At 34.5% G+C, this 12,992-nt stretch overlaps 1 protein-coding gene across 1 annotated transcript; it reads right to left on the bottom strand.

Moving 5' to 3' along the window:
* Positions 1-429: 429 nt before the first annotated feature.
* On the bottom strand, positions 430-10,741 carry LOC140431729 (nucleoside hydrolase-like). Its single transcript, XM_072519611.1, has 3 exons — positions 10,573-10,741; positions 4,247-4,383; positions 430-804 (listed from the first exon to the last, which is right to left on the bottom strand). Exons 1-3 carry the CDS (start codon positions 10,589-10,591, stop codon positions 454-456), a joined length of 507 nt encoding a protein of 168 aa, XP_072375712.1. The 5' UTR covers positions 10,592-10,741; the 3' UTR covers positions 430-453.
* Between the last annotated feature and the right edge of the window lie 2,251 nt (positions 10,742-12,992).

Here is a 12,992-nt window from a genome sequence, read left to right on the forward strand (position 1 = left end):
TTTATACCATTACTTTTGTATTGATGGAAGATGCACAAGACGACTTATACTTTTGTGTAAAACATAGACTAAAAAACCAGACCAGGCGAGGTTTTAATGAAGTAGTTTTCAGCTCTGGCTCTATATAACTTTTTGGGGATTTTCGAAGACAAGTTTAAAAATATTCTAGAGAAATCATTGATACTTTAACTAATTTCTGATGCTTGCAGTGAACAAAATAAAAATCAAAATGTTTTGGGTTTCTTACTTAGTTATGTGCAGACTTTCACAGAGTGCAGAGTTTTTATTGAAGAATCTCAAATAAAAGTAAATCTAATGAGACTTAGTGGACTCTTAGTAGACAACTCTGGTTTTTCTATTTTATTTAAATAATCTTTTATTTTTTGAATAAAGATTTTAATCTTTTTAAAATTATAAATGAAGTTTAGAAGAATCATAAAAAATAAATATTTATTAAATTACTCTTAAACAACTATTTAACAGATTAAAGACTTTGTACATTTTAGCATTTTCTTTAACAAATAACTGACTATCTATATTCTCTATAATAACAACATTGGGTTGATTCATCTTCAGATGATCTAGTACCACCTGTCCTCTTGTGAGATCGCCGTGAAGCTCAACGGACGCATGGTGAATACTAGATTTAACAATGTGCTCCTCAGGGTTGGTGAAAGCGAAGGTCAGGAATGTGTCGCAGGGAATCCAGTGTTCCCTATTATGTTTTTTGTATATAATTTCTTCCGCTTTTGTTAATAATGTAAGTTCAGGTGTCGCATTTCCCAATGCTTCAAACCTCCATTCCTACAACAAAAAACAAAAAATAACTAATATGTTATGAATCATATTAAGAGGATTATAAAAAAAAAACAAAAAACAACTGTTAAAATGAACCAAGACTGACTATAGCAGACTTAAATTTGACATGAAATGTATGTTTATACATTTCCGTAAGATCTCCTGTAAACCAATGGCATACCTAATAAATAGCAAGCCCAACGACTGAGTGTTTCAAGTAGTGATTGGCACTGATATCAGCTCACCAAAGAAATTTAAGAACAGTCTTGCATAGGTGTCGATGCTCTCCTCACTAATATTTAACATATACTTAGCCATATACTGGAAAGAGAATCAAAAAAATTCGGATACGCCGACACTCCTAGACAAAGGTCGTCCTAAGAATTCTCCACTCCTCCCTGCTTTGTGTTATTTGATGACAGTTTTCTTTACACTTTTGCTTTGATTTCGTCTAACCACCGTTTTTGTGGTCGGCCTCTACTATGACTGTGTTTGCTTGATCTCCAATTTACAATGTTTCCCGTTTTCCTTTCGTTGTCTTGTGATGCCACGTGTCCTACCCAGTTCTATTTCATTTGCGCCGTACGCGCTATCTCAGAGTTTCTATTTCATTTGCGCCGTTTTTCCAATTACAACTTATTTCATTTATGTTCTCTCACAAATACTCCTAATATAGCTGGTTTTAATGCCCTTTTTTAGATTTATTAAGCATTTCTACTATTGCCCAATTCATTCTGAGTCTTCTATTTATCTTTTCCGTTTGAGTCTGACTGAGATGACTTTAAAATCCGCCTTCAATTTATGTTGTTTTATGAGTATTCTATATCTGGTATCACTCCTTTCGTTATTTAATCCTTCTAATAAAGTCCAGGCTTCTATGGAACCAAAAGCCTTACTGTAATCCAGAAATTGTAAATCAAGAGGTTCATTGTGTAATTATTATAGTCCTTTATAAGTGTCCGTAGTATTTGTAGGTGTACTATGGTATACCTTTGCGAAATCCGTATTGATCATCAGGCTGCTAACTATGGAACTTATTTGATAGTCTCTTGGTAGTTATTTTGGTAAATACTTTGTGTGGATGTGGTAACAGGCTTATTGTTCTGCAATTTTCGGGTTTGTATTTATCTGCTTTCTTGTGTAATCAAAATATCTGCACATTTTGCCAACAGATTGAAATAGCACCCTTAAAGAGGCACTTGTTCGGTAAGATTTAAACTACTTTCAAAGTAGTTTGATCTTCAGCTGTAATTATCTCGTTTATTGTTTTGTCGTGTTCAGGAGTTTTTTATTTTCATCTGTTTTAAAGTATTTTTAACTTAGCAATTTCTGATAATTCTTGAAATAGGAGCTCAAATAATGAATGCTAGATCTTAAAAAAACTTTCTAATAGATTCTTCTTTATCATTGGATGTCCGATATCGATTTGTAAAGATATTTTTTGTTTCATACTGTTATACGAAGTGAAAACATGAACTCTTAAAATTACGAGTATGAGGTAGATAGAAGCCTTTGAGATGTGGGTTTTTCGAATGATAATGAAGATCCCTTGGACAGAGCATGTGATTAACAATGAGGTGTTGAAAAGGATGGGGACTTACAATTGTAAAAAAAAAGAAAAACGAGTTATTTAGGATATATTTTCAGAGGAGAAAAGTACATCATGCTACGACTTATAATGAAAGTGAAAGTGGAAGGAAAAAGAGTTCCAAGAAACTGTATAGGGATGGACACCCATTAGTTATTAAGAAGAGCTCAAGATAGAGAGCCATTTGCTCTATTTATCGCCAATTTTCAGTAATTGAAAAGGTACCTTAAGAAAAAGACTATCAGCTAAAGTTTTGTTTATAGATCTAATAATTGGCTTTTATTTTTGTAACAATTTAATAGTTTTGTCTTATTAGCTATCTACCTAAACTTCTTATTGATCTATATTACTGCAAACAATTTCCTTGAAAGACAAACGTAATATATTTTATTATTTGTTTTTTGGTTATAAAAACTAATGCAATGTATATTTATATTTTTTTATTGATTTAATAGTGATCTTCTTCTTTCTACCCTGTCCGATTATCGAACGTTGGTGATCAAATTGGCCATAATAACTTTGTTTACAGCGGCTCTAAATAAATTAGCGGTGGTCTCTTGATACCATTCTCGGATATTTCGGAGCCAGGATGTTCTTCTTCGGCCTCTCTTTCCGGTGATCTTATCCTATATTATGAGGCGTAGAAGGTTATACCTCTCTGGATGTCTCATTACATGACCGAAATATTGTAACTTTCGAATTTTGATCGTTTTTGTTATTTCTGTACTCTTTTTCATTCGATGTAAAACTATTTCATTTCTTATTCGATCAATCTAACTTATCCGCAATACTCGTCGATAAATTCACATCTTAAAGGCCTCTAACTTTTTTTATTAATGTCTCTGCAAGGGTCCAGCTCTCCATACCATACAGCAATGTGGAGAATATGAAGCAGCGTATTAATCTGATTTTAAGGGTTAACGTAACGTTGATATTGATACATTTCTTCTAAATGTAATTGCTATTTTTTTCTAAAACCATTTCAAGAGCATCCAGTGAATGTTTATAAATATCTTTAAGTACATAACATTCAGATTCAGAGAAAAATTCTAGAAAGTCCCAACCACTAATTTTTATTAGATGTCTTTTATTATGTATCTTGAAAACGAGTCCATAAATGATTTGTAATAAGATGTAAGATATCCTATCCTTCCGAATTTAAATAAAAAGGAGTATATAGACCTATTCTTGAGTTTGCCGGACCAGTGTGGAATCCAGATCTCATTCGCGATAAGATCTTACTTGAAAATGTTCAGCGTAAAGCTACAAGACTGGCATACGGTCGTGTAAGACCTAACTATGAAGATAGATTATCCATGGCTCATCTTACGACATTCGAGCAGCGACGTCTTCGAGGTGATCTAATTATGTCCTTCCGTATTTTAAAACATAACTTTGGGAACCTAAGCACCATATTCACTTTGAATCAAGACGAAAGATTAAGAGGCCATCGATACAAATTGAAAAAAGAACAAACTACTGCAAGGTCCAGGGTGAACTTCTTGCCAAATAGAATCTTTAATATCTGGAACAATTTGGATCAAGACACCATATCGGCAACTAGTATTAACATCTTTAAAAATAAACTTGATAGTGGTTTATTTTATTTATAGGATTTTTTTTCTTTGACAGCATTATTTATTTATTTATTTATTGTCTCACCATTCAACTTTTGTATGATATACTTAATTGTTTATGTTTACTTTACTTTATAATTGGTATTAGTTTTATAAGGATGTTTTTTTTTTTTTATTTTTGATTTTTGGGCATAATAGGAGCTCGCTCCTCTGCCCTTATTTGTAATATAATAATAATAATAATAATAATAATATACAAACTGTACATGTTCTGTTGACTTACCAGTGGTATTTTTGGCAGAAGACAAGTTTCCCAAGGTAAAACATAAATTGGACATTTCAAATTTTCAAGTGCTATGTAAGCTGCTTCTGGGTCGACATGAAAATTAAATTCGGCAGCCCTTGACACATTTCCCACTCCTGCAAAAAATAGAAAACATGATAATAAATAAATAAATAGATAGGATGATATAAAGTAATATGATTAACAATTGAAATGCGACACATCTATCGCTACATTTTATTTTACCGTCATACACCAAAACGCGAAACCTCAATGATATTTATTGACCTTTTGGTGGCTTATGTCACAACCAAGAATCGAATATGATGAACAGGGCTTAAAGTAAGGAATAGTAAACTTAAAAAAAACACAATTAATAAAAATTAAGCTCATTGGAATAAAAATATCGATACAGAGTACGATCTACGTCATCTTGAGAAACACGAAGAAACATGCAATCGAGAGAGAGAGGGAGAGAGATAGAGAGAGAGAGAGAGAGAGCGTTGATTATTTAACACAAGACAGGAACTCGAAGAAGTTCTTTCCCGTTAACAAAAACTGAAATAGATAAGATAGTCGTAAAGCTTTTAAAATACGGACATAGCTTACCAAAAGTATCTACTTTTACACATTTTTTACATTGTTAACCTACTAAAGATTAGACAGTGCTGAAAGTAATGCGTAATACCTGAAGATCGATATTTAAGAAAAAAAATAAAAGACGTTTTAAAAACTACTTAGAAATACTCATGTTAAACTTAGTACAGTAACTACATACAAGAATAATTATCCCAAAAGTAACCACTGCAGAAGTACTATAACAAGAAGAACAAAACGGATTCAGACGCCTCAGATCGGGCACATATGGGCACACATGATACTTACTATTGAAACTATTAATAGAGAAGAGAATACAACTTAGAAATTCATATTGCTTTTGTAGATTAATATAAAATAATAGAAATTGAAAAAAATCGGATCATTCTAAGCAATATATAGATTAAAAATAACCCTCTGGACTGCATTTGCCAGCTATTTTCCCTTAGATAATATTTTGTAGCAATCTGTATTTGGAACCTCCCATTACATGTCCGCAGTACTCCATCTTTAATTTCTTGCTGTTTTTTATAATTTCAGTAGTCTTGCTGAGACGTTTTAGTATTGTGGAGTTTCGAATCTTCTCCATTTTTAAGAAACTTTTAAAATTCTTATATAGCACCATATTTCGAAAGCTTCAAGGCGATTTGGATCAGTTAGTCCTAGACTCAAAACCATAAAGTAAGACCAAGAACACGTAGCAGCGAAGTAGGCGGATCCGCCTGCCAATTTTAGGTCTCTGTTACATAATACCTCGGACAAACTTCTAAAAGCGGCTCTGGTCAGCTCAATTCTGAATCTAATTTTACCGTGGCTGCATTACAGTATCCAATTTAAATAATTTGATCAACTTGCTCAAGTTTGGTACTATTTACATATATAGATGGTTTTATATTTTTTTTCTTTTTATATGTAGACATGGCTCTTCCTGTTTTTCAATGTGCCTTCAGTAAGTTGTCGTTCCATCGTTTTCGTGGTCTTCCTACTGATCGTCTTTCTATTGGGAAACCGTGTCTTGCCGTCTTTACTACTATATTTGTCGTCATTCGGCTTATATAATCGTTCCATTCTACTGTTCTATTTCTTACCGTCATTGATGTACTCCACCTTGTATCTACGTCGTATATCTGTACTTCTAGCTCTGTTCTATAGTGTTTTACTATCAATTTTTTCCAAGTGTTTATCTCTACTGTTTCTACCATCCTTTTTATCTTTTCTGTGTCAGGTCGTGTTTCTGCCGCGTTTGTAACTATTGGTCTAATGATTGTTTTGTAAATTCTGCCTTTTGTTTCTTGTCTGATATTTTTATTTCTACATATTGTTTTAATCAGGCAACCTGCGGCTCTGTTTACTCTATTTACTTGATCTTCCACTTCCGTTTGGAGCTTTTCGTAGCTAGATAATAGTTTTTTCGTCTCTGCTGTTTATAACATCCTTTTTCTCCTCTCTGTGTCAGATCGTGTTATTGCCGCATACGTCATTATTGGTCTGATGGTTTTATTTAGGTAATCTGCAGCTCTGTTTGCTCTTTGATTTTTTTGGAGAAATTAACGTGTTAAATTTTGTGGCGGTTATACTACATTGGTGTAGCATACGTTGTAAACCCTCTTCACTTTGAGAGTAGTGTTGAGTTTGACTTAAGTTTGAGTAGTGTTGCGTCTTCTGTATACCAGATTATTTTAAGTTGTTTTCCCATTTGGTATTCTTTTTCGTTCAGTACATGTGACCATCTTCACACACACTAAAGGTCCTAATGGAAAAAGTTAACGAATACATTTTACCAATCTGTTTAGCGACGAGAAAGCTTTTGACAGCAAAGAATTATGGGCTATTGAGGAAGCACTGGTCAACAGCAGAATAGATTCTAGATCTTCTTCTTCTTCTAATGGCGCTACAACCCTTTGTGAGTCTTGGCCTGCTTAATAATGTTCTTCCATTCTGCCCTGTCGGATACTTTCCTTCTCCACTGCCTGATGTTCATGGTTTTAAGATCCCTCTCTACGTCGTCTATCCATATTTTACGGGGCCTTCCTCTTGTTCTGTTTCCTTGGGGCTTCCATCTCTGGACTACTTTTACAGCTCGATTATCTGGCATTCTTTCTAGGTGACCAAGCCAGTTTAGTCTTTGTGATTTTACAAATCTGACAATATCTGCGCTCTGCATTAGTTCATCCAGCTCGTGGTTCATTTTAATTCTCCACGAACTATCGCTGCATTGGGTTGGTCCAAATATCTTGCTTAGTATTTTGCGCTCAAATATTCTCAGTTGATTTTCATCAGTGGTTGTGAGGGTCCACGTTTCACATCCATATGTGACCACTGGTCTAATTACTGTTTTGTAGATTCTCAGCTTAGACTCACGATTCAGTAACTTACTTTTCATTAAGTCTTTGTATGCATAAAAGCACTTATTACCTCTAAGAATCCGTGCTTGTATTTCTTGACTGATGTTGTTGTTGTCATTTATTATTGAGCCTAGGTAGGGAAAAGTGGAGGCATATTTGTAGGTATGGTTGTCTACCTTCAGATTCTCATGTTCATTCGATTTTGTGCACTCCATATATTTTGTTTTGCTTTCATTTATATATAGACCAAACGTAGCAGCTTCTCGTTTCAGTTCTATGACTTTTTCGCTCAATACCCTTTTGTTGCGGCTTATTATGGCAACATCATCCGCATATGCGCATATTTGCATAGCTCTTGTATTAATATAGCCGTTTACATCAAGTTTTCTAACAACAGCTTTTAAAGTTAGATTAAAAAGTGTTGTTGATAAGGCATCCCCTTGTCTAACTCCATTTTCAATATCAAAGGCATGCGTCATATCTCCATCTATTCTCACCATAGCTTTGGAACCCTCCAGAGTCATTCGTATAAGTTTAACCAACTTATTGGGTATCCCTAACATAGATAGTTGCTTTAACTAGATTCTAGATTCTAGATATAGGATATTAATATATAGTATATATCAACACGCTGAAATGGTAGTCACGATGGATAACGGAATGAAAACGAGGCCAATAAAAATCAACCGAGGAGTAAGACAGGGAGACACTATATCTCCAAAACTATTTACTGCCGCACTTAAAGACATCTTTAAATCACTAAATTGGGAAACGAAGGGACTATCGATAAACGGAAAGTATTTAAACCATCTAAGATATGCAGATGACGTAGTACTAATAGCCGACAGCTGGAAAGAACTGAAGACGATGATCGATGAGCTTCATACGGAATCCATAAAAACAGGACTGAAAATGAATCTGAGTAAAACTAAGCTAATGTCGAATAAAGATGATCAACCGACGATAACCATCCAAGGAACAAAAGTGGAACATGTAGAAGAATACATATATCTGGGTCAGAATATCAAGGTAAACAAAGAAAACCAAACTACCGAAATAAGCAGATGAGTAAGAATGGGATGGGCCGCATTTGGAAAACTCTCATACATACTGAAAGACAAAAAAGATACCCCAAAACCTTCGAACCAAAGTGTTCGATTCTTGTATCCTTCCCGTTTTCACTTACGGAGCTCAAACCTGGACATTCACAAAAAAAACATGGACAAGATTCGAAAAACTCAGCGAGCCATGGAACTACAGATGCTTGGTATCTCACTAATAGATCGGCAAACGAACGAAGCAATTCGGAACAAAACAAAAATAAAGGACGCCGCGAAACAAGCAGCTAAATTAAAATGGAAATGGGCCGGATACAACGAACGTCTCGAAGATGGTAGATGGAACAAAGAAGTCGGAAACTGGCGACCGTACGATGCGAAGAGACCAAGAGGAAGACCTCAAATGCGCTGGAACGACGATATCAAAAGAGTCGCAGGACCAATGTGGAAACGCCTAGGACACAACAGGGATGAATGGCGAGAAATAGGAGAGGCCTTTATTCGACAATTCGGATAGAAAAAGGGCTATAAAAAAAAAATTTTGTATTTTATCCTTGATCAGGTTAAATAATAGAGGCTTCAGATAATCCCCCTGCCTTGTCCCATTGCCAGCTTCAATCAGATCAGACAGTTCTTCTTCTACTTTTAATTTTATTGTGTTGTTCTGATAGATATTTGAAATCGTTTTTATTATTCTTAGAGGTATCCCTCTTGCATCTGTCCTTTAATTTGACCCGTTAAATACGTTCTTAAGGTCCACGAATCATTGATATACCGGTTTGTTGTATTCTAATAATTTCTCTTATACTTGCCTCATTATATATATATATAGCGTCGGTGCATAATCTTACCGACCTAAAACCTTCTTGTTCTTGTGCTAGTAATATAAAGCAAACTTTATTCAGTTTATTTGTTATCACTTTGATTGTTTATTTTAGTGATATTTTGTGTTTAATTAGCTAAATTCTCTGCAATTTTCCGGGTCCGATTTGTCTCCCTTGTTGGAGAGAAGTATTAGGATGCTTGATCTCCATTCTCGAGGAATTCTATTTTCTTCTATTATTTTTGGATTAGTTTTAATAGTTGCTTGGTCAGATCTGGTCTTTCGAACTTTAGGAGTTCGTTCGGTACTCTATCCTCTCCTGTTGTTTTTTTATTTTTTAATTTCCTTAGTGTTTCCTATACCTCTTTCTCCTCAATATTTGTCGAACATACTCTGTCCATGTTTCCTTCTGAATGTATTTCATTTTTATTAGTTCATTCATCCCTTTTCTTTGTCCTCTGATCATTCTTCATATTTCTTTTTGTGTTCCGTAGAAGTCGTATTCCATCTGTTTTGAGAAGCTCTGCCAGTATTTCCTTTTTATTTGTCTAACCAAAGTATTTTTTTTATTTCTAAATTATTTATAGTGGTTGTATGCCTGTTGTGTTTATTGTAATCTGAATTGTAAAAAGGCTTGCTTCTTTTCTTCACATTTTATCTTCACTTCCTCTCTCAATCATGGGGTTTTCTTTTTTGATATATGTTAGATAGTGCTCTTTACTTTCCTCTGTGATTCTGTTACTGTGTTAATTATGTTATTTTTGAGTTTTTCCCAGCTTTTCCACAATTTTCACAAGCTATCATATTGAACTGATCTAGAACAACAGACAAAATATTGATACTGGCCCAATTTAACTACTGTCGTTGTCGATGAGGAAAATGCTTCAACGACGAATATCAATATCAACGTTTTTAAATTTTTTTTTGAACAGAATACAAATTTCAGCAACAAAGCCTAACCAAATTTACTTAAAATCGTGAGCAAGACAGAAACGAGAACATGGCATTAGCATTTTGTAAATATTTTCTTTAAAAAATGTGAGCAAAATGTTCATATAGCAACAAACACCGGGTTAAATTAGAAACGACAATACATTAGATAAAAATGTGAGAGGGACGATAGAAGAGTAATGAATTCAAAAAAATTTAAAATGTTGACAGTGTAAAACTCTATTTAAAAGTGAGATTTAACTTGTTTTATCGACGCAATATTTAAAGACTTCAGTTATCCAATTTTATACAGGACTATAGGATGCATCTGGTATACAAACAGAAAATAACAGGACCAGGAAAAGCCCTGAAACTGAAGTCCTTTAAGTGCTGGTATGTAAGTTTTGACAAAGAATAAATTATTGATGTATGTGTAACAGAGAACATACAATGTGAGACTTAAGCAAATTTAATACATTTTAAAATAAAAACCTTTCCAGTCAATTATAATATAGTACAAACACACCATATATTCTCAAAATATTTCAGATTAAAATACTAAGTTAATCTTACCGGTATAGTTTCCTCCCATAATCCATACATCCTTAATCTTAGCAGCCAAGTCGTCATAAAGTTTAAGCGATAAAGCCAAATTTGTTAGTGGTCCGACGCAGATTAGTGAAACTGCATTAGGGTGCGCGTCTACTATGTCGTGTATTGCTACAGCTGCTGGTGTCTTACTTACTATTGAAAGATCTGGATCTGAGTCATAATATAGGTCTCCAAGACCGTCTTCACCGTGATAGCGTTCTATATTATCTAAAAGTATTAATTCACGTCTAGCTCCTTTGAATACCGGAATCTACAAATAAAAAATTATTTTGTTATTTATACTTTTTAAGATACCAATTGTTTACTATTCAAGCAATTCAATACAAGAAACTTGATAATTATTAAGTTTTGGGGATGTTGAGATAAGAGGGCGAAAATAAACATTGATATCAATAATGATATCGTGCAGAAATAGCACGATATCTAAACGATACAATATTAAAAAAAGAAAATATTAACATTAGAGAATACCCATCAAAAACTGGACAATTAGTGCAAATAAAAGAAAACTGTTCTTGTATCTGTCATACGTAGCACAACTGAGAGAATAATTAGAGGGAGAGGAAACAGCTCTGATTCTCCTAGGAAAATTTAACAACTTTTCTAGCAGCTTACAATTATCTTATGTTTTTTAAGGTGAAAGAAAGGGTGGATAATAAATAATAATAACATAGGAATGTTAAGAAAATTATTAATTATATGAATAAAAAAATATCATCATCATCATTGGTGCTACAGCCCTATAAAAGAGCCTCGACCTTCCCAAGTCTATTACGCCAGTCAGTTCTATCCATTGCCAACTGTTGCCAGTTTGCTGCGCCTATTTGTCTACCATCCTCATCTACACCATCCCTCCATCTGAGTTTTGGTCTACCCCTATTTCTACTTCCCACAGGTTGTGACATAAGGATTCTTCTAGGAGGGTTGTTCTGCTGTGATCTTGCCAGATGTCCTGCCCATCTTAGTCTTCCTATTTTTATAAAGAATACTACGTCTTTACCACCAAATATATGTTTATATCTGTGATATATCTCGTAGTTGTACCTCCTTCTCCAAACACCATTTTCACAGATGCCACCAAATATTCTTCTCAGGATCCTTCGTTCAAATATAAGCAGGAGATTTTCATCTGCCTTGGAAATGGTCCATGTCTCCGACCCATATGTCAACACTGGTTGTATAAGGGTTTTGTATATGGTTATTTTTGTTTTTTGGCTTAAGTTTCTGCTTCTCATATGCCTACTCAGTCCAAAATAGTATTTGTTTGCTAGGATTATTCTTCGCTTGATTTCTTTCGTCATGATGTTCTCCTTGGTGATCAAGGAGCCTAAGTATGTGAATTTGTCCACCACTTCAAAGGTAGAATTATCAACCGTGAATTGGTGGCCGATGTTTCTGGCTCTATTGTTGGGTGTTGATGCCATTATCTTAGTTTTATTTTCATTTACTTGCAGGCCCACATTTTTTGCGGCGTTTGACAAGGTGGTATACATTTCTTCTAGCTTGCGTGTTGTGCGGGCAACTAGATCAACATTATCTGCATATGCCAAAATTTGGGATGATTTATTAAAAATGTTTCCTCTGCTATCTATTTGGACATCCCTGACCGCCTTTTCCAAAGCTATGTTGAAAAGGAGACACGCCAGCGCATCTCCCTGTCGCAGCCCAACATGCGTTTCAAGTGCCTGTGATTGTTCGCCCTGTATTTCGACTTTGCAAACAACTTTACGCATTGTAGCCTTAACCAATCTTATCAGTTTATAGGGGATGTGGAATTCATCCATGGCTTCATACAATTTATTTCTTAGGACACTATCATAGGCCGATTTAAAATCTACGAAGAGATGGTATGTGTCGATATTGAATTCATTGGTTTTTTCCAGTATTTGCCTTAGCACAAAGATCTGGTCTGTTGTTGATCGACCAGGCCTAAAACCACTTTGATAGTCGCCAAAAAGCTCCTCTGAATATTCATTCTGGCGACCATATAAAATACTCGAAAATATTTTGTATGCTGTATTAAGGAGGGTTATTCCCCTATAGTTTCTACATTCTAATTCATCGCCCTTTTTGTGTAGGGGGCAAACGATCCCAATACACCACTCTTCTGGGATTTGTTCCTCATTCCAGGCTCTCAGTATGATTTTATATATATGATTAGTCAGAGTAGCACCTCCACATTTAATAAGTTCCGCGGGTATACCATCACTTCCTGGAGATTTGATGAATAAAAAAATATACAATAGAAAACTAAGCTCAATGGTTCGTTTTTTCGTATTCTGAAGAGTATTCAAGAATCCTGTTAACTTCGAAGTAGTATAAAACCAGATAAATTAATGAAATTAAAAAATTTTTAGTGTAAATTATTTGTTGAAAAACCG

This window comes from Diabrotica undecimpunctata, unplaced genomic scaffold (assembly GCF_040954645.1).
Source record: "Diabrotica undecimpunctata isolate CICGRU unplaced genomic scaffold, icDiaUnde3 ctg00001800.1, whole genome shotgun sequence".
Taxonomy (NCBI): domain Eukaryota; kingdom Metazoa; phylum Arthropoda; class Insecta; order Coleoptera; family Chrysomelidae; genus Diabrotica; species Diabrotica undecimpunctata.